The 22,904-nt window shown below is 32.4% G+C and overlaps 3 protein-coding genes and 1 long non-coding RNA gene across 4 annotated transcripts; 1 reads left to right on the forward strand and 3 right to left on the reverse strand.

Moving 5' to 3' along the window:
- LOC18612575 (peroxisomal membrane protein 13) lies at positions 8,115–10,966 on the forward strand. The gene is made up of 5 exons (XM_018114320.1): positions 8,115–8,295; positions 8,848–9,084; positions 9,163–9,464; positions 10,149–10,241; positions 10,404–10,966. The coding sequence occupies exons 1-5, from the start codon at positions 8,271–8,273 to the stop codon at positions 10,617–10,619; spliced, it is 873 nt and encodes a 290-aa protein (XP_017969809.1). The 5' UTR covers positions 8,115–8,270; the 3' UTR covers positions 10,620–10,966.
- LOC18612576 (F-box/LRR-repeat protein 12) lies at positions 11,595–14,410 on the reverse strand. The gene is made up of 2 exons (XM_018117271.1): positions 14,197–14,410; positions 11,595–13,481 (listed from the first exon to the last, which is right to left on the reverse strand). The coding sequence occupies exon 2, from the start codon at positions 13,126–13,128 to the stop codon at positions 11,947–11,949; it is 1,182 nt and encodes a 393-aa protein (XP_017972760.1). The 5' UTR covers positions 13,129–13,481; positions 14,197–14,410; the 3' UTR covers positions 11,595–11,946.
- On the reverse strand, positions 13,139–14,222 carry LOC108661347 (uncharacterized protein At4g08330, chloroplastic-like). The gene is made up of 2 exons (XM_018117392.1): positions 14,197–14,222; positions 13,139–13,481 (listed from the first exon to the last, which is right to left on the reverse strand). The coding sequence occupies exons 1-2, from the start codon at positions 14,220–14,222 to the stop codon at positions 13,139–13,141; spliced, it is 369 nt and encodes a 122-aa protein (XP_017972881.1).
- On the reverse strand, positions 15,400–17,350 carry LOC108662282. The gene is made up of 4 exons (XR_001928142.1): positions 17,107–17,350; positions 16,818–16,892; positions 16,095–16,245; positions 15,400–15,613 (listed from the first exon to the last, which is right to left on the reverse strand). It is a non-coding gene; the product is annotated as an uncharacterized LOC108662282 (long non-coding RNA).

Here is a 22,904-nt window from a genome sequence, read left to right on the forward strand (position 1 = left end):
TCGGCACCATAACAGTAAATTTAAACAAAAAATGTTAGATGGACTAAATTGAAGCAATTCTCAAAATTAAGGGATTAAAATGTTACGATTTTGAGTAGAATGACTAAATTGAAGAAAATACCCTAGTATAGGGACTTCCCAAGTATTTTGACCTGTTTTTTTATTAAAAAAATTGTATAGTGTTTACTTATATAATTAAAAATAAATAATTTGGGTTGGATTAATTATTTAAACATGGTTACATGGGTTTGATTTTAATTAAAAATATGGGCTTCACACAATTTTAAGTCCAAGCGCAACACAAAATTGTCAACTTTTATTAGCTTTGGACCATTTAAGTCCAAGCCCACTTAAAATTTCAACAGATCGAAACCGAGGTCAACTTTGGTTGACTAGTTTTTCATTGTAATCGGTCGACTTTGGTCGGCTGAAATTTTCCATTGGTTTCGTTGATTTTGGTTTCTCCCGAAACCAAAACTGACCGATGCACTCCCCTAGTCTTTTATGAAAGTTTATACATACTATTAACTTTATTTTTGTTTTAACAAGACAAAATTGATTGAACTTAATGAGCTTTAAAAATGAAAAATATTTTTGAGTATGAAGAAAAATCTAAAAGAATTGTTAAAGCTGAACTTAATATAAAAATATATTGAAATGCTTTAATTATTTGAACATATTTTTAATATGGATGACCATGCTATTAATTTTCTCAAAAGTCTTTTGTTTTCAAAATTATATGTGCCAACCTAACGTTTAAGTTTTCAAATGAAATAACTTGATTCTTAAATAAAAAAGAAGAAAAATATATTTCTTTAATTACAGGAAGATTCGATTTTGGAGAGGAAAAAGTCAATTTTCGAACAAAGATCAACAATGAAAAATTGATTCTGAGATAAGGTGAAGTCAATTCTTGGAAGATAAAAGCTATAGACCTTGTGAAGAACCAACACTTAAGAGATAAAAAATCAATTCTAGAGAAATAAGCAGCAGAAGAAGAAAAGCAACAAAGAAATAATCGATTCTACAAGGAAAGGTTGAAGCACCAAAAGTACAACTCAGAAATTTGGTGACCAAGAAAGGCATGGCACAACTGGATAAAAATGGAGGGGCAAAATTCAAACTTGAATTCAAATTTTGGCATTAGTACATAGTGAAGAACTAACACCTTGAAGCAAAAGAATCAATTATCCAAGATTGCAAAGGTGTCTCTTTTATGCCTAATTGTAGAAGAACTGATACCTCAAAATAGAAGAATCGATTCTTCAGAGACAAAAAGCTCTAGACTTTGTGAAAAGCTGAAAATTCAACTACAAAGATTGATTCTACAAAAGCAACAAAACTTATGCAAGTTGGCTTGAACGTACAAGAAATTATTCAAAACTTACTCTAATGGGTAGAAAATCTCAAACACTATAAATATATATCTTGAGGATGTTAAAGCAAGAAGAAAAGTAGATTTTGAAAGATTTTGAATCATCCTTGAAGAGGAAAAGAGCTATATAAATCTTAAACCCTAAACCCTAAAACATAAAGTTATCACTACCCATATTTTTTATGTCCTTTTTTTCAAATGCCAAAGGAATTAGAGATGAGCTTGAAAAAATAGAGCATAGGTTTTTATGGGAGGGAATTAATCACAACAAAGGAATTCACTACATTTCCTAAGAAAAAGTATTCTAGCCTAAAGAGGAAGAGGGCTTGGGATTAGTAGATTTGGAAATTAAGAATAGAGGACTTCTTTCAAAATGGTTATGGATGTATGGGAATGAGAAAGATGGTTGATGGAGACGTTTGGTGGCAGCTAAGAAAGACTACAATCCATGTGCCCTGTTACCCAAAGCTGCTGCGACTTGTAAATGTTCTAAAATTTGGAAAAGTATAGTTTCTCCTTTGTTGCCTACTAATATGTTTTTTTGTTCAATAGGTTCAAGCAAATTTGGAAGTTGTTGTAAGTGACAGAAGATTTGTCTGAAAGATGAATTCCCAAGATAATTTGCATTAGTAGTGAACAAAGACGGAAGATTATGTGAGTATGGTCAATGGACTGGTGAAGGTTGGTAATGGCAAATTGAACTTAAAAGGTAGCTATTTGGATGGGAATTCAAGCAATGGACACGATTATAGGGCTACTTGAGGGATTACACATTAGGTGAGGAATTTAAGGATGGAATCATATGAAAAGCTACACCTAGTGGTATATTTTCTTCCAAGTCCTTTTGTAAAATTGCTAGAAATTCTTACTTTAAATCTCATGAACTTTGGAAAGGAATATGGCTCAAGTATGCTCCTTATAGAGTTGAAATTTTTGAGTGGCAATTGATGTGGGAAAATTACTGATTAGGGGGTTAATTGGGTTTAATCTCGTTGTCTAAAAAAATTATTTCTAGAATGGAGAGCTATAGCGATGGATTACGATAGAAGGAAAATTTGGTTGATGGCGTTTTATTCTATAACTTGGTCCATTTGGCTATTTCGAAATGATATTATTTTTAATGGGAAAACTTGGGACATTTGACAAGGTTATGACATGATTAAGCTTCAAATTATGGTTTGAAGGAAAGCTAAATGGCCTTGAGTTGATAATATTAGTGGATGATGTATTCAGAAATCCGACTTCAATTTGTTCTATTTAGAAATTAGAAAAAATCAATGAGGAAATTAAAGGCTTGAGAACTCAAGTAAGATGGGTTAAATTTAATGTTGATGGAGCTACAACAGGTAATCCAGGTAGGGCAGGAATTAAAGGAGTTTTACAATATGTTCAGGGCAAAGTTATTATAAATTTTCAAAACAAATTGGTGCTTATGATGCCAACCATGCTGAGGTTTTAGCCATTCATGAGGTCTCCATATTATTTTTCAAGCACTTGAAAAATTCTCAACTTAAATTGTGGATTGAAAGCGATTCCTTCAATGTAGTGACACGAATTTGTAATGTTGTGAAAACACTATGTGTTGGTCCCAAGTAAATGTGCTAGAGGACAATTTGTAATAGCACTTTTCGGCTCTTACTAAAATTGGCTCTAAGTTGAGGACAAATGCAAGATAAAAGAAAGATTTAAAGATGAATGAAAAACTAAAAACAGAGTAGACAATCACACAAGAATTTATAGTGGTTCGGTCCAAGACTTACATCCACTACCTTGATTGTTCAACGAAGGATTTTCTAAACCAATCACTATGAACGGTGAAATTCACAAGCTTTCACCAACTTTTTACAATGGCTTTTATCAGGCTTAGCCAAAACCTTTCACAATGGTTTTTACCGAGATCAACTAAAACCCAACAACTAACTTTTCTAGGCTAAGTTAGAACCTATACACTTAATCAAGCAATCCAAGCTTGAATAAATTCCCTTAGAGTGTCTTGCACACTCTAAGTATACAAGGAAAAGAGAAATAAAGGTGTATCTATGATCACTTGCTTGATCTAAGTGGTACAAAGTGAAGTGCTTGAATCTTTTACAAGGATAAACGTGGAGTGCAGAAAAATGCAGAGAGTATTTGCTGGTTTTTCAGCTCTTTCTTGTTCTTGGAAGCCTTAATTACATTTTTAGCCGTTGAAAGCCTCTTAAATATTTGAAAAATCAGCTCTGATAAGTGTTAGGTAGTTTTTGACCGTTGAAAACAGTTTTGTTGCAGTTTTGGCCATTAATCTGTCTTCTAGTACACTATTCAAATTTTTTGGCAGAATGCTTTTAGTCGACTAACTGATATCTTAGTCGACTAAGTTGTTTCTGTCTTCTGTTCTCTGCTTCTGGCAGTGAGCACTTAGTCGACTAACTTCCTTCTTAGTCGATTAAGTTGGTTTTGTCTTGAAGTCTATATTTTTGGCAGTCGACTCTTAGTCGACTAACCCATTTCTTGGTCGACTAAGTCTTTTCTGTTTCTCAATACTCTTGAGCCTGCTAACTTCTAATTCGAATTTTAGCTGACTAACCCTTCATTATTCAACTAAGGAGCTTTTTATTTTGTTGATTAGTTGTGGCTTTTTATTCATATACTTTTTTATATGTCCCATGGAATTATTTATTTATCATTAACATACAATTCTTGTCCTGCACACTTACGTAGAATTATTAGACACAAATGAATAGGAATGTTTTATTATCATCAAAAACTAATGGAGTCAACACTATGGATTTATAGACAATATATGCTACAAATTGAGTGGCTGCAAAAGTATATTATCTCTTGGAAGGCTACGCACACATTAAAGGAGTTCAATCATGATGTTGATGAATTGGCCAAACAAGGAGTTATAAAGGGAGAGTAATCTTGTAAAGTTCTACGAAAGTGGGGTCCAAATAGAAAGTTTTTATGAGATGGAATCCGAATAAAGAGGTGTTTTAGGAGAAAGGAAGCGAATTTAGATTTGACTTCTTAGGAATTTGAGTTTTATAATAAGCAGTTGTATTGATGTGAGGGAGTTGGACACGGTTGGGAAGAATTTGAATTTATATTTGATTCTCATCAAATATGATGGAAAGTAAACACTGGCTAGAAGTATTTAGTAACTACCTTGAGACATTTGGACAACTCCAACTGTGAAAAAAGCTTTAGGACAACATAAATTGGGGCTAGCATACAACGTAATTCAATTTAGGACATTCTTCATCTTGGTTTAGACAGTCAACAGTGGGTTCCACATGAAATAATTCAGTTATTTGGCCAATTTATGAATAAATTTAATTGGTTGTAGTTATTGATCTTCATGTACCTGGTTTTATTTAGTCGCTCTGATTTTATGAAGTCAAGTTGGACTTAGGCATCCAATCTCCCCAAATTGGATGTTATTAGGATTGGAGTTGTTTTTTTAACTTCCTTCATTGTTATTTTTATTTTTGTTTTTATGTATTCATAAAGTGCAAGTCAATATGTCCCTTAAACAAACAAGTTAATAATCTTAGAGAGTTAGATGATGAAATACTAAAATAAGAAGTTGATGAAGAGATTCAAAATGCTCATAATCGTGATGAAGAGGATCAACTTATTAATTTAAATGTTGCATTCCTAAAAATATATATGATCCAAGTCAATGGGAAAATATTGATACAAATTTAAGAGATTTATCAGTAGAAAAAGGTCTAATTAAAGTTAATGATCTAGATTTTCTTAAAGATGAATTTTTAAGACAATTTTTTGCTACATACTATATTTAAAAGTTGGCAAATGGAGAGACACATGAAAGAAGATGGCTAGTTTATTCAAAAGACTTAGATAGAGTATTTTGTTTTTGTTGTAAATTGTTTAATTAAGCTTCTAGTATAAGTAAACTAGCTAATGTTGACACCAGAGCTTGGAGAAACGTTAGTGCTAAGCTTAAGAGTTATGTAATAAGTAATGAGCATATTACTAATATGAGTTCTTAGATTGATTTAGAAATGAGATTATTGAAAAATAAAACAATTGATAAAAGTGTTCAAGAACAAATAAAAAGAGATGAAGATCATTGGAAAAAAGTATTAACAAAAATTCTTGCTATAGTAAAAACTAATATGCAGGAACTATGGTTTTTTTTAATAATTTTTTTAATTTTAATAAAAAATACCTCATTTGAATATTTCGTTTTAAACTTTTAAACTTATTGAGCCGCTCCTATAGATGACGTTCCTATTTTATTGAATAAAACAGACTAATAATTTCATTTATACAATCTAAGTAGGCATTACCCTAAGAGCACAAACAAACCAGGCATTTTTTTTTTATCTTTCATTTATATATAAAACAGACTAATATATATTATTGTTTAATTAAAATATATTTTTTTAATATTTTTTTCTTTTATTAAATAGGGTCTAGGGTTTGGAGTTTAATATTGCTGATTAAACCTAGATTTTCTTTCCATATAGCACGTCAATGAATTAATATATATATTGGCTACACTTTTCATCTTCCTAAACCTAATTGACTTTGTGTTGTTTTGTTTTTCGATCTTTCTTGTAAAAGTTGAAGCGCTAGGTTAAAAGAATGGGCCAAGTAAAAGTTTTCTCCTTCCTCCTCCTTGCTGCCCTCATCCTATTCATTGGTATGTCGCACCCTCTCTTCAAAACACGTTACAAGTTTGTTTCAGTTTATACTTTGTATCTCATTCTGTGGTAAAACCAATTTGAGTTTAAATCATTTTTGCAATGGTTTATGTATCTAGAATTAATAATACAGTTAAATATGAAGATTAACAGTAAACTTGTTGGATTGTTGTTTTTATAGATTTTGGGCAAGTACAAGTAGTGGCTGCTCAAGCAAGATGCTGCAACAATCATCCTGACCTTGGGAGATGTTTGCCTGGGCAGGATGATGATCCCCAAAAGGGTGGCAAATGCTGGAATTATTGCAGCTCAGGTTGTCAGAAAGGAGGTTTTTGCAAGAGAATGAAGGATGGTCATCACGAATGTCATTGTTATTGTTAATTCTATTGTCTAGTACCCAACAAAATAATGCTTTGTGGCTTTTACATTAAGTAATTACTATGCTATTCTCAACCCTTTTTGTTTTCCTCTTTTTTATTTTTAATAATATATAATAAGTGGTAAGATGCTCATTGACTTAGAATATCATTCTTATTATCCTGAAATTGGTAAATATTGGACTTCTTGCATTTTCGGACGTGAAAAATGGAAACTTATGAGGTAGAAACAAACAAGAAAAAAATATATCTGGTTCTCATGCGTGTCATTTCAATTAGGAATGAACTATTTTTTTCATTACTTTTTAGTAGATTATTTATCAATTATTATTATTTACACATATAAAACTTATTCACATAAAATATGAAAGACATATACATGAATATTAATTGTAAACATAATAAATTATAAAAATATGAAAAAATATTTGACCTTTCAACTATTAAAATTATATTTAATATCAAGATATGAATATTAATTATAGACATAATAAAATGTAATAAATATAAAGATATGAAAAGATATTTGACCTTTTAATTATTAAAATCATATTTAATATCAAGATAATATCAAAGTGGATATTCTTTATCATTACCTTTAAATATTTTATTGTTGTTTCTCGTTTATCACTATTTATATATACAATATCAACTTATGATAAATTGAAAAATTATATATATATATATATTGAAAAGTAAGAAATTTCATTTATAAAAAAGGAAATAATGGAAATAATAATTCACCTAAACAAAATGACGGACACTTACCAGAACAACAAAATCGCTGCGGGGGCCAAGAACACAACTCAAAGCCACCCAATGTAGCCACCCTGTATACAAAAGTCCATGCACAGACACAACAGCCAGCACAAGACAAGAGCAAGGAATCAACAACCGCAAAGGACCCTTGCAAGACCTTAAGCTATACAAAAGAAGTGCAACAGGAACATTAAGAACACAACTGAACCGACCCAATCAAGACACAAGCTCAATTATTATATATTCATATAAATAATAATTGAAAACATATTAAAAAATAATAAAATAATAAAAAATATGAAATAGAGTCGAATCTTCCAGCCACGAAAGCCGCGTTTGGCATTGAGATAATAAGCTTGGTCATGGATTAGAGTTTCAACCACTCCTCAATGTAAAACAACCAAAAACATTTTGACTTTTACTGTTAAAAGGAGAGTTACTCCAATGCCTTTATACAACTTAGCTTTTTATTATTCAATTAAGTAACTTCGGATATTTTAACTCTAACACAACAAAATATCAAACATCCAAAATTTTTTAAATTTAGATTACAATGTTTAATTTGATATAAGTGCATGAATTTCATACTCAAAGAATTAGTTCAAATCCTTTTTATCCTAAATAAAAATATAAAATTATAAATATATTTAAAATTACATCACAATCTCAATTTTCCAACCACGGTTTTATTGAAATCAAATTAAAGTTAAATAAAATTTAAGTTAGACTAATTTCAAAATGGTTCAATTTAATTTTTTTTTATTTAATCAACAGTTCACTCATTTCATAATTCATGGAAAGTTTTAATTTAATACCATTGGCACTGCTCATTTTTTACTTTTTAAATCATTGTTTACATTGATCAATTGAAAAAAAAAAAAGAATGCAAACAAAATTCCAAAAATAGCCTTAACACTTCTATAACTATAAAAAATGCCAAACATGGACAAAGAGAAAAGACGGTGGCCACGTAATAGGAGGAAGCAACAATGCTCAAACGGGAAAGTGCTCAATATTGACCACTCTCTTTTTCTCGTTTTACTTTGTCCGAGGTGAGCCTCAGAGATAACGCGGTCCTCAAAATTGTTGATTGACACAGAAGTCATGGACTCCAATCCCCAACAGCCCGGTTCGTCTCTTTTCTTTTCTTTTCTTTCTTCTTCTAATTCTCCTTTTCATAACAAAAAGGCTATTATTTTTGTTAGGGTTTATCATGTTTTGGCCGATCGATTGATTCAATATCGAATTGTAGGGTTTTTAATTCGTACTGCTTTTTATTGCTTCTGTTTGGTTGATGATTTTGCTAAGGAAATCCAGAATCTATCGATTTAGTTTCCGAAATTTGAGATTTTATCTGATTTCTTTTTGGCCGTTTTTGGGGGATTGTTTATCAAAGAATTAGTACAAGAAATCGAAGTTTAATTAATTAACATGGGTTGGAATTTGGATGTTGAAAATTTTAAATATTTGAGATTTTATCTGATAATTTATTTATTTTTATATTTATTGGCCCTTTTTGGGGGATTCTTTATGAAAGAATTATGACAGGAAATTGAGGAGTGATTAATTAACTTGGATTGGAATCTGGATCTATTAATTTTAAATATTTGAAAATTATATATATATATATTATTTTTTTTTGGTGTGTAATTTGCCTGCACTTGTTGTTCTGCAACTTTAGCTGCTGGTGGCTCTCCTCCTAAACCATGGGAGCAAGCTGGAAGCTCATCTGGTTCTGGACCCTTTAAGCCACCATCACCGGGCAGCACCAGTGATGTGGTTGAAGCATCTGGAACAGCAAGACCGGGTGAAATTGTTTCGACTACTGATAGAACTACGGCTGTGAATAGAAATGCTGTTGGTAGGCCTTTACCGAGCAGACCTTGGGAGCAACAAAATTACGGGAGCACTTATGGAGGTGGAGGTTTAATTCAACTATTATAATGCAAATGGTTACTTAATTGTGGAGCTTGTCTAAGTTTGATGTTTGATGCAGGTTATGGTTCTGGTTTAAACTACAACTCAGGGTATGGTTCAGGAATGTATGGTTCGTATGGTGGACTGGGGTCTTATGGGGGTGGATTGTATGGTAACGGCATGTATAGAGGAGGTTATGGTGGTCTATATGGGAACTCTGGAATGTACGGTGGTGGAATGTATGGTGGTGGTCTTGGTGGCTTTGGGGGTCCAATGGGTGGTTATGGGGTGGGCATGGGTCCATACGGTGAGCAAGATCCTAATAATCCATATGGTGCTCCATCATCCCCACCAGGCTTTTGGATCTCCTTCCTCCGAGTGGTAATTCCTTTCTCATCTTATCATTCATACTTAACATGTCCAGTCCTTAGATGTAACGGCTGCCAAGACCTCAGTTATCAATGTGGTTATGAGAAACAGGAACCTGATGATTTTTCATTTCTTACAAGTCCAAGAGACTGCTTTTTTCTTGACTGGACATTATAGTTGATAATAAGGAACTTTGAATCTTTTTTTTTTTTTTTTGTGTCCTTTGCACTATTTCTTGAGCTCAAAGTATGCTTACAAGAATATTCCTGTATTTCGTATTTTACTGTCCATCAAAGTATTAAAATAAGAAATTTAGGGGAAGGTAGTGGGTTGGGGATGGTTTGTTGGGTGGTCGCTGAGGAGCTTCCATGGAGATGGGGGACATGTCCATGGGGACTTATCTTTTCGACCGTAAAATGTCAGAAACACTTGATGAGCTGTTATTTAAGTCTAAATATTTCCCCACTTGATCTAGATTTTTGATACAGGGCTAGATTGCAGCAAGTTCATTACATCTTATTTGGGTAATAAGGAAGTGTTTGTACTAAAAACGAAGACAATTTATCTTTTAAGATTTGGGGGCCAGTTGTTTCATGACATTGTTTTATGAATCTACCCGTTTGTATAAATTTTGCCTTCTCAAGCTGCATCCTTTCACTGTGTCATATTGATTATTGCTTTCTTGACCGATTGCAGATGCAAGGTGTTGTTAACTTCTTTGGGCGGATATCTATTCTGATAGACCAGAATACACAAGCATTCCACATGTTTATGTCTGCTCTTCTTCAGGTGTTGCTTTCTTTATATTTATCTTTCCCTTTTTTCCAAATTTGATATGGAATCATTAAATTGGAGGTGATTTTTATAAAATAATAATAGTTGAATTAAGGAATAATGTCTTTTGGTGAGTGAAATTTACAACATGTTAACTCATGGCATCATTGTTTGCAGCTTTTTGATCGCACAGGATTGTTGTATGGAGAATTAGCTAGATTTGTGTTAAGACTGCTGGGAATCAAAACAAAACCCAGAAAGATCAATCAAGCGGGACCTGATGGACTCCCAGCACCCCATAAGCCTTATGGGAATCAAAACTATATTGAGGGGCCAAAGGCAGCTCCAAGTGGTGCATGGGACAATGTATGGGGAGAAAATGGTAGCAGTTAGTTTGGTAGTCAATTTCCATCCAAGGATGCCAGGTAAATTGACCGGAAATTAAGAAAGGCTTCTTGCAGCACAGATTAGACAAATACAACTGCTTGCACCTGTTTGACTCACCGTGGTTGATGAAGGCTAGGTGGTGCTCATCCGAAGAGCGTTCGTGGCCAAAGTTCTTCTGCATGGTTTGAATGTCCCAAGAACTCCCATAGTGTTAAAAGTGGAGACATAATAATAGAACACTAAATGTGCTTATAGGCTTCGCGATATTAAAGAAAGGAAAATAAGATGCGCTTGAATGTGAAGTCACAGTGGTTTATTTTTCAAAATGAATAAGTGTTTACTGTTTTGGATTACCCTGGTAGTTTTAATAACACTCAAAAAGCTATAATAATTTTTTTTTTCTTTTTGCAACCTGTATAGCTAAAAAGAAGGAGAAATCTCGCCTCCCAAAACCAATGGAAAAACTTGTTGCAATAGTTTCAGATTCTCCGTCATATACGGACACCATGTGCCTCACTGCATTACTATATAAAAGTTCCACAAGAAAGACGTCATCCTTGGTGCATGACTGACACTCCGCACAAGCTTACATTGGCAACTGGGGTCACCCAACAGTCCACTGGTTTCTCTCAATTTCAATGGCTGAAAAATCTGTCCTAGTCAACAACTTGGTCATCCAAATTCCAAGAAAGGCAACCGGGATACTCTCTATGCTTACATTGATTTTTTGGCAAACCTTTGCAGTATTAATGAAGAACATTTGTTCATTTCTAGCCTCACCAGAGGTTCAATACTTTGGATTGCGATTCCCCATCTAATGGATTAAGGACAGACATTGGTTGAACCATTGCCCAACAACCTGCCCCAACTCTCCCCTCCCTCAAGATCCCTTCGATCAAGATTGGCCCATTGAAAAGATAATAACTAGAATTTGCAAACACAGTCATGCAAAATCCACATAATTTGCGGGGCATACAATGCTAGACTAAAGATCGGACAGTTACAAAAATTAAAGTGTGGCAGTCTCTTTGGCCAAACACAAGTGAGGTATCATAATGTTCTTAAACAAGGTGTTCTTTTTTCATCTTTACTGAATACAAGATTGCAATTCAAAGAATAATAATAATAATAAAGGTTAAGAAAAATCTCACGCTCTAAGAAAACCTTACATCATTTTAACTTCTTTCTGTTCAAATAATCAAATATATTTATCAATGCAACTAACTAACTTAATGTTAGAGGTGACCTTATCAATCAAGATAGAAATTGCAACAACTTGACTGGTACACATTAGTATCAACAGCTTTCCATGCCATATAAGATAGTCAATCTCTTACTCATCATAGTCTAGTCTGTCCCAATGAGGCCCTATAGACATCACTTCTTCTCCCTTGATCTCAACATCGCCTCTATACAATTTAAACAACTCCACTGCTATATCTGATATCCTACTATTTCGATTCATGTACAAAACAGAAAGCCGTTCGCAGCCATCTCGCAGGGCCTGTAACCCTCGATCACATAAATTTCGGCAGCGGTTCACGTGAAGTTTCTCTAAATTGTGGCAATTTAACCCAATGGAAGCCCAGCCTGAAAACCTAACCTCATGACACAATGCCAGGTTCCACTCTGTAAGTAGTGGACACCCCTTTGCTATTGCAACAATAGAAGCATCACTAACAGTTCTACACATTCGAAGACTAAGGATTTTAAGCCCTGCCGCAAATCCATTCCCAATTGCTGCCAATTCATCTTTGAGGCTCAATGAACTCAAACCAGCAATGTTTAAAAACTTAAGCCCACCTCCACTAACAATCCCCATTATTCCTTCTAGTTCAAGATTACAAAATTCAGCATCTAGATAAACCAGAGTTGATGAACAACCCCTAAAGCCAACACCACTTACAGCCCTGCAATTCGATATCTTAATTGCACTGAGCTGACGGCATCCTTGCGAAAGAGCTCTTAACCCAGAGTCTGAAATGCGCGGGCAATAAGCAAGATTCACGTGCTTCAAAGCCAAACAAGTACTAGCTAAAGCTTCCAGAGCAGCATCAGTAATGTTGCATCGATAAAGACTAATGACAGTCAAGGAGGGGCAGCCAATACCAACCAGGGAAAGCCCATAATCAGTGATTCCAAAACAACAATCCAGACATAGAGTTTGCAATCTTGAACCATAATATTTCAAGTAGGTTAGGCCTGAATCAGGTAGTTCTATGCAACCAGAAAGAGATAAATACTCTAAATGCTGAAAACGGGTGAGAATCTTGTAAAGATGGAAGGAATTGATGTCAATACTGCTCTGAGATAATGAGGAAGGGCCAATAATACTGAAAGAACACGGAAATTGTAAGGATCGACGATTCAAGTTTTGAATATTAAGCCAGCGGTGGCAAGTTAGCCCAAATGATTCACGGTCAGACCTACAGTCAAGATAATTGAAAATAAAAGAGAGGCAATCATCAGGTAGGTGCATGATGGAGGTAGCACCATCCATTAATGGCTCTTCCATGTCAACCTTGTTAGCACTCTTCTGAGGGCTGTAGAGCTCGGATCTTTATAGCAAACTTTTTATAAGCAGCACTAGATGGGTTCGGGGAGTCAAAACCACAAAGAGCAGGTGCATCTCCATAACCATAGCCTATATGAACCCCACATTTACGACAAAGGAGTTTAGTTTTTGAAAGGTAACGGCCCCAACTGACCGGAAAGCAATGTACCTGATCGACCTGAGTGAATCGACTAAGATCAACAGATAGAAATGAGATAAAACCTTTCTTTATGGATTTGCGATATTCAGAGCCCATGCCAGAGGTGATTCGGTTAGAAGATGTCAAGTTCAAAGGGTATCCACAAGACCCACAACTGCAAGAAATAATCATAAACCATGAGAAATTTTAGGGAAGACTTTTCCAATAAATCATGAGACAGAGATCAATAAATTCTACTACTGTAAAGCATTGCAAAAAGCTTTAGGGAAGACTTTCCGCGAAAGATTTGTTGGCATGTGAAGATGCCAACTCTCTTTGGATTTTTTTTTTTTCATTTTTGCCTTCTTGTATGAATTGCTGTTTTTAAGAAGAAATTATCACCAGATAATTGCATTTTATGTGCCAAAATGATGGGGAATGGGTCAATTATCTAGATTCGATTTCAAATGATGATTAGCAAGATTAAAAGCCTTTTAATCATGTCATCACAGATACCGTAAATCTACACAAAGCAATATAGATATCTTCATTAAGCCTACTACACAGGTGCAAGTAACATCAACAACTGCCGATTCATGAATAAATTTGAATAAATAAAACTATCACAATTTCGCAAATACTCTCGGCTCCAATTTCTTCGCTTCACAACTAAACGCTACTTAAACATCAAATTAGTAGTTCAAAAGAAGCAGCTCTATAGAATTCCTGAAGATGGTAAAAAATAACATTCACAACAAGAAAGAAAATACTTATGCATGATAAAATGCCATGATTTCTAGCCTATTAGCTGAAAACCCAGATGACCCAGAAACAAAAGAATGCCATTGAGCAATTAAAAAAGCACGGAAAAGGATTTGAAGGACTAGGACCTGTAAGAGACATCAGCTTGGGACATCCTCTTTGAAGATCAGGGAAATAAAAAGGATCCCATTTGCTGAAGGATGATTCTGCAATGGCAGAATCGTTAATATGTGGTGATGTTGGAGAAATAATTGTTCGGGGGCCAATCAGATCGGGAAGATTTTGGTTTGGTAGAGGCTACAGATACATGGAGAGTTTGGCTTTTGTCTTTTTAGAAGCAGTTTTCTGTTGCGTGGAGTATTGACTGTGGAGATACGTTTCTTATATAGCATGTTTGGTTAAGCATTCCCCTCTATTCCTTTCTTCGGATGTCAGATGCTGCAAGGAAAGGAATACTCATTCCTTATAACGCCTATTCTCCCAAATCAGCTAGAATCAGAAAATAGTTAATATTAATTTTCAGAGTATTATTAGCTATTTCTTGATTGAGGATTAGTCTTAAAAAATGATAAAGTTCAAAATATCTTTTACAAATTTAAAAATTACCTTTTATATATTTTAAATTTAAAATTAATTAAATTTTTAATATTTTAATCATAATAATAGTTAAATTATAAATAAAATATTAATATTTTAAAATGTTAATTATTAAATTATGAATAAAATATTAATATTTAACTTATCAATTATTAATATTATTCTAAAATAAAAATAAATAATTCTATTAAATTTTTATTAAAATTTATAAATATTTTTAATAAATTATCTAAATAATTAAATATTTAAATTACATATTATAACAAAAAATATGCTTATCTTTTATCTTTTTATTCCTTATTGTTTTATTGATTTAAAGCTATTTTTGTTAACCAAACATTAAAATGATATTAGAATGACAATTTCATTCCATGAATCAAATTACATAATAACTATTATTACTCTATTTTATTCTCACATAATAATTATTTAATTTTTCCTCTATTTTACTCAACAAACCAAACATGTCATGAGTGTTACAAAAACAATGTTAAACATGTCAAAATGATATTTTGGTCTAAAAATGTTACGGCCCAATTTTCGAGTCATGACCAGCTCATGGGTCCAATGAGCACAGCCCACTAAGCCCAAGCAAGTCTTTCTTATGTAACCTATTCATCGTTCCGACCAATATTTTTAAAGCACATACCATAATTCTTGATCATAAGTACCTTAATAATGTACTATGACAATTAAACACTTGCATTTATATCAACCCAAAAATGTCAATTGTAGCCAAGTCATAATGGCAACATTAATCTAAATAAACATATACAGTTTATGACATATATAACAGTAGTTTACATTACGTATGCGTATACACAAGAAAAATACTTTTGACTTCCAACGGAGTGAATTGGGTGAGGATACAGCTATCGAATGCCATGATACCTACCAAGGGTGAATTGCAAGTGGACGCCTCAATCTAGATTCCGACTATCTACGAATCTGAAAACATACAATTTAAAAGAGTGAGTATAAACCTAGTGAGTAAACATAAGAAGGGAACAAGCAACAATAATGAATGTTTTAGAAAACATGATGCATTTACGATAAAATCATGCAATTTAGTCTTTTTTTTTTTGTCAAAACTCCCCATTTCAAACTTTGAATGTTTAATCCCTTAATGTTACAAGATCCATGATAAACCATGAAGTTGAATAGAATGAAAATTTCAACAATGACCAAGCAAGACAAGCAAACAGAGAGTTTTCTCGCTGCAGTGAAAAGACATTCTTGGTTTGCATATGTTTCAGTTTTTTTAAGCATATCTCCCACTACAGGAGTCCAATTGACATCATTTTTAAATCATTAGAAAGCTAAGAGGTTGGGCTACAACTTTTATGTTTACTACTTTGCCCAGTTCTGATCGAAAGGTGGTCAAAATCTTTGTCAAAGTGAAAGCACTACACCAGAATTTTGGAATCACCTGAGAGTTTCTCGTTACAGCGAAATTCAGAGCATGGATTAAGGCTGCCAACCCAAGAGTTTCTTGCTACAGCAAAAATGAATCTCGCTGTAGTGAGAAACAGAGCAATTTAGTTAAAGGGGTCTTGTTACGTCCAAAAGCCATTTTCTTGCTGAAATGAAAAGCAATTTGGGAAAAATTAACAATGCCAACATACAACCCAATCACAAATATTTTCATAAACTTTCTATAACATATATATATATACATACATAAATCATCATGCATATTACCGCCACCTCACCCAACTCATGTGCAACCCCCACATCCCGCACATAGTTGGAGTCATCGTGTGCACCCCCACATCGCGCACAACTAATGCCATTGTGTGCAACCCCCACATTGCGCACAACAATGTCATCCTCCACACTTCCACACCCTATCATCACCGGCATGTGCATCCCCCACATCGCGCACACACACAGTTATATTCATTACACAATATTATCTACCAATGTACAATACNATATATATATATATATATATATATATATATATATATATATATATCAACATATAAAGGGATTTCATAAATTCATTGCAATCACATTTCACAACGCAAAAACTTTTCGTCAAAGGCTTGTTCCCGTATGAATTTTGAAGAAAAGACAATTTAAACCATTCAAGTGATTCGTTCAAACGTAAATGCATATACCCAAACCATTTTAGTGCAGGTTCACTCACCGATATTTATTAAATCTTTACCCAACTCCAACTTGCTGTAATGGTCCAAATGGGGCGGTGGGGCTTCGTTGGAACCTATCATCACAATAGTATCACAATTAACTCAATTCACATAACTATAAATTCTAAAAGTTATCTCCCAACTAGCTTCCAATTGCCATTAAGTGGCTATCTATTTTCACTATCCTAATCACTCTAAAATGAATAAACAACCTCAACTACAAAATACTTACAAGTCTAATCACTAGCCACTCTCAACACTTAAAATCAACTCTACTTCATTACTCACCTTGGTAGCTTTATAATTGAATCCCTTTCTAAGAGTTTTCAAGTTACTGTAAAAGCTCTCTCTTTCTCTCTCTAAAACACCTAGCTAGTGAGAGAAAGTATAAGAGTAAGACTTTTGAGGGTTTTTAAGGCGAAAGAGTAAAAGAGTATGAAAAACCCTATAACAAGGTGTGTAAAAGCATGAAATTTAAGGTTAATTTGGGAAGGTGATGGAAGCTTTGAGAGACACTTTCATGGAGGATGAAAGAAACGTGAGTTGGGATGAGAAGAAGAAGAAGAAGCTGTTGGAAAAATGATATTTATAGCTAAAGCTTATCCAAACTTTACTTAAATTACGAAAATGCCATTAACAAGTTGGCTTGTCTTTCCCCAATCCTTTGTGCAATCTTTTTACTCTTTTGACACTAGGACAAAGTTCATAATAGTCTAGAAATACTCGAGTTCACGAAAACTTAAAAATTTTGACTCGAGATGAAAAATGACCATTTTGCCCTTACCTTGGAAATCATCATTATTTCTATTTTCTTCATCACTTTATCCTTATTTTCATCATTCATTTATGCCTTAGGCCTACTTAGGCCTTAATATTGTTTGAAACCTACTTCTAGGAGCTCACTAAGGAAAATGATGAAATTACCCCTAGTCTGTTTTATCGCGTCTACTTCTAATTACGTGTCTATGGAGGTTGATGTCTCACAAAAAACATCATTTGGAAACAAAAAGATTCAAGACGTCCTTTTAAAGTATTTTAAGGAGACTTTTTAAATTTTACCTTGCTTAATTAAGTCTCCTAACTTTCTTAATTTACAAGACTTAAGACTCCTATCATGTACAGCAGGCATCAATGTCATCTACAACTAGCTTTGGACAAAAAACCAACAAGAAACCCTCATAAAAACCAACTCCAAAAATTAAAGTCTTCAACATCAAAACCAAGCCAAGAATAAACAATATAAGCAAACGAAATCTTGCTAAGTTCACAGCAACACACATCCCTTAACACTAACTCAAGCACAATCAGCATTACTTAAACCATGAGAAATTTGATCAGTGCGCAACTCCTTTGTTGTGTCTTATGTCAAAAACCTAGACCTCATGTTCTTATTAACTCGTTCCTCATATTTAGATGTTACCAATGGACTTTCATATTACATCATGGATAATACATTTTCTATATTGCTTTTATTCTTTCTATTTTTGTCTTTTCATTATTCATCCACTTGAGTTGAAAGTATTCCTCCACTTTTAGTGGGTAATCCACTTATGATGGTTTATCCACTTCTAGTGGATTATCCATTTCTATTGAGTTAGTGGGTTAAGGCATCCATCCACTTCTGGTGGTAAAATTATTCTTAGATTCTGATGGTAAAATTATCCATCCACTTCTAGTGGTAAAATTAAAATTAAAATAGTGATAGTGTAAATTATTATTGTTATCATAATTATTAAATGATGTTACATTCATTTCAAGGAATGAATAGATTCATGATTATGACCATAATTATTAAATGATGTCACATTCGCTTCAAGGAATAGATGAATTTATAATTTTTTATTAGTAGCTCGTTTGGTACATTCACTTCAGGGAATAAACATTAATGATTTTTCATTAATAGTTATATAATAGCAAATTCACTTTTCAATTAAGGGACAAAATATAATATATACAACATGATGACAAAATTCATAATAAGGTTGATTTTTAAGGAATGAAAATACTAAAAAGATATCAAGTCACTTATCTGATTTGTTACAACTAGAAATTAATGACCAACCATTAAAATCCTTTTAAAGAATAAAATAATACCAACACTTATCTGATTTGCTAATACTAGAGATCAAAACCCAATCATTGAAATCCTTTTTAAGCTTGAAGATGATGAAAACAAAATAATTCCAAAACTTGATAGATCAAAGAGGATCATGCTGATAATGTGTTATGAAATAAATCTTAAAAAATCAACTATAAGAGAAAGTATTTAGAGAGAAAAAAAAGTATTTAGAGGAAGTAAGAAGATCTTATTCAAGTGTGCATTTACAAATAAAGTGAGGGGCCTATTTATAGGCCAACAACCCTTTGAATTATAATCCTAATATAATTTTATCTAAGAGTTCAAATCATATTATATTTCTTGTATCTTGCCTATTGGGTTGTTTGACTTGGTCTGCACTTCTTAGGTCTAATATAATGGACATTCACATATTTATTCATAACAAGATATACTTATTGAATTTTCCTTTGATAACATGTAATATAAATATTTAATTTCAATTTAGATGATCTAAAATTTTTTTTGCCAAACTTAGCATACAGATTAGACAACTTATAGTATACTGTAAAAATCTTTTAAGATTGTTTTTTAATTCTATTTTGTTCTTTTTCACTTCAATTTTTTTATTTACCATATTGACCGTTCTTTATATAATAGGACACCAACCTATCACCAATCCTTATATAACAAGACACTTGCCTAGATATTTTCCCTCCATGTTATGCAATTATAGTCATTAAAAATTGTTCAAAACTTATGTTGTTATACCTATTCAATCTATTATCTTCATTTCTGCACATGTCATTGGAATTCAAACGATTTGACCTCATCAAATAGTATAATTACCCAAATTTCATGAAATGCTATATTTTGAAATTTGTTCATTTTTTCGATGATTTTCTCCTTTGAAGTTGCATTTCTTGAAACTTGACCCACTCTATCATTGTCACACTAAACTAATAAAAAAATGTGATTCTAGATTTTAGATAAATATCATGTATCATGATGCCATTCCACATTAAAGGAAACTAAAATCCCATGCTATTATAATTTATTCATTGTGAAAATTACATGATATGATCTCCTTTTTATTTCAGATGCTATTATAATTTATTGATTGTGAAAATTACATCATATGATCTCTTTTTTACTTCAATAATCCTATATATAACTTCGGTAATTTATTCACTGTTAAATGCAAATGTCATTGGTCCGGTGATTTCAATGAGCAAAGTTACTACAATATATGTCAACAATAATCCAACCAAAGTTCCTAAACAAAACTTTCAATTACAAACTATTAGGTTCCCTACATTTATTATTACATGATGTAGTTAGTTAGAATATAAAACCTTTTCTCTTGAAACTATTTTTGCATATATGATTAATTTAAGTTCACTATTTTATATTCCTTCTTCGTGGTTTTTCATATACAATCATGTCTCACGTACACACACTTGCTCTCTATTCAAAGACTCAATAATTAGTGCCACTCTTTGGGGAGATCTTGCATATTGTATCGATGATGATATCATAGGGTTAAAAACCAAACCAATCATTATTTTAGCTACCATGATAGATGGAGAATACCAACGTAAGTCAACTTAATCTTTGACTGTTGTAATATCTTCAATATTATAATTTTTGATTAAATAGATTCACAATTTAATCCATTTTACGCATCTATTTATAGGACAACCATCTGTTACTTCGTGTTCTGCATCCAAAGTTTATGTTGACTTAGATATTTCTATTGTGGCAAGGTTGAAAGCCATGTAAGCATATTCTAATGCTTTTGTTCCCTTTCACTGCTCCTTCTTTGACAAGCATGCATTGAACTTAACTTTCATCCTTTCATATTCAATTCATATTTAGATTTGATGAAAAAGATGCATCGGTCTTTTTGCTTGAGGTCCACCAACAATAGCAAATACCACCTGATCAGCAAAAAAATCACAATTGTGTCACAATTAAGCAACTATTCCAAACTGATCACTCCAAATTTCTAGTAACCATATCTTTCAATAATTAATCATAAAAATAGTAAGTATATTCATTCTATTTTTTATCATTCACTTTGCTTAATTTTCAATATTTCATTACAGACAAAGACATACACTTGTGTTGTAAAAATTAGAAAATTCAATTGCACAGAAGGATGGTATTAAATTGACTGCAAAATATGCATGAAAACATTGCAGCAAATAGGTGATACTTTTTAGTGTCCATATGCAAAACATGGAGAACAAATGCCTCATTTATGCTACGTTTATCATAAGTCATAATAGTCATGAATAAAACCTCATTTTTCATCGTTCTTGTCACCATTTAACAAATAATGTTTTCTTTCTTTTTAATTAGCTACAAATTAATAATCATTGTTGAAGATAATACTGCAAAGGAAACATTTGTAGTGTTTGGTGATGATGGCGAAAAAGTGATTGTGCATCAATTCCTAAACTTGCATTACTAAACCACCTTGACAAATATGCCTTTCCAAAATCAATCACAAAATAAGCTTGGTGACAAAATCATTGGACACTGGAAACCTTAACTTCAAAATCAACAGTTGCAAGGCTATTGATGAATCTCAAAAAACACCATTGATGCTTGGACAATCATCCACCCATGAACCAACTTTGCATTTGGATCAAGAAAAAGGCAACCTTGCACTCTAAGAATGTCTTCCCTCTCCACTAGAAAAGCAGATACAATAAGATCTCTTTCCCAAAAAATTTCCAAATAGAAAACTTAAGATCATGTAACAAACAAGCAATTTACATTTTCATACTTTCTTCTTCATATTTTCTATTGTTTGCTACCTTCTTTTTTTTCTTTCATATCTAATACTTTTTATAATAATTTTCTGTACTTTTCAGGTTCTTATAAAGTTAAAATGGTTATCAATCACTGCATTCTGAATGTTGATAATTATCAACTATTTTGTTTTTGTTTAAAAATACAACATACTTTTTTGATAATGCTATCATCCATCTAATCACTACATTTTCATTATTATTTACTATATTTTCTTATTTCTTTTTCGCTTCAACCAGTTCTGCTGGCTACTTTATGTCACAAAGCATCAATATTAACTTGGATTATTCAAATATTGTTTGCCTACTATGTATATTCCTTAACATTGGAAACAATGTTTTGGAAATTAAATAAATACCTTCTTTGTGTTTAAACCAAAGGATATCTTATCCAAACAATTTTTAATTGACTAAACCTGATGATTTGATAACCATTTCCATGTCAATAGTGAGATAGGAACACAAAAGAAGACATATAAATTCTACATCTACTTTTTCAATCATCCCATTTATTCTCTTTTGTTCACTCTTGCCTTCATACGAATTTTAGTTAACGATAAAGATTTTAAGTAACATCTTTTCGCTGATCATAAACTTTTGCACCTTTATTTCGATTTTCATTGACTGTAACTCATTGAATTATAGAATTATTTTCTACATACTCTTATGACAATTACTTAATATTTGTTGCAGCATTACATATACAAGAAACAAATGTCGCTGAAGATCTAAAATTACGATTGTCAGATCACTTTTTGTTGTTTGATAAATGCTATCCTGCTTCTATAATATTGTCTAAAAAATTTATACTACATATTTTGAAATGGCTTGTACAAATCAAACTTTGTCCTTTTTTTTAGGGAACATAGTGTCAACTATTCATTGCTAAACTAAAACAACTTTTTATATATTTTGTGATGAATTATCTTTGTACATGCATAAGATGTTAATTGCTGGGATGATATGCAACAGCAAAATTTCTCATTAAAGTCGACAACATTCTACCTAACTACATCATAATCAAAAACTTTTATTTGTAGAAGATAACTTAGTTCCTTTCATTTTTTCACTTTAATTATATTTTATTACTCAATTCATGAATAAAATATACTATTAAATTATTTAATTATTTAAAATAATTTTAAATTATATGTCAATTACTAACTCCTACAGCGTAGCACAGGTCAGTGACTAGTTTTTATTAAAAACAC

Source organism: Theobroma cacao, chromosome 1 (genome assembly GCF_000208745.1).
Source record: "Theobroma cacao cultivar B97-61/B2 chromosome 1, Criollo_cocoa_genome_V2, whole genome shotgun sequence".
Taxonomy (NCBI): domain Eukaryota; kingdom Viridiplantae; phylum Streptophyta; class Magnoliopsida; order Malvales; family Malvaceae; genus Theobroma; species Theobroma cacao.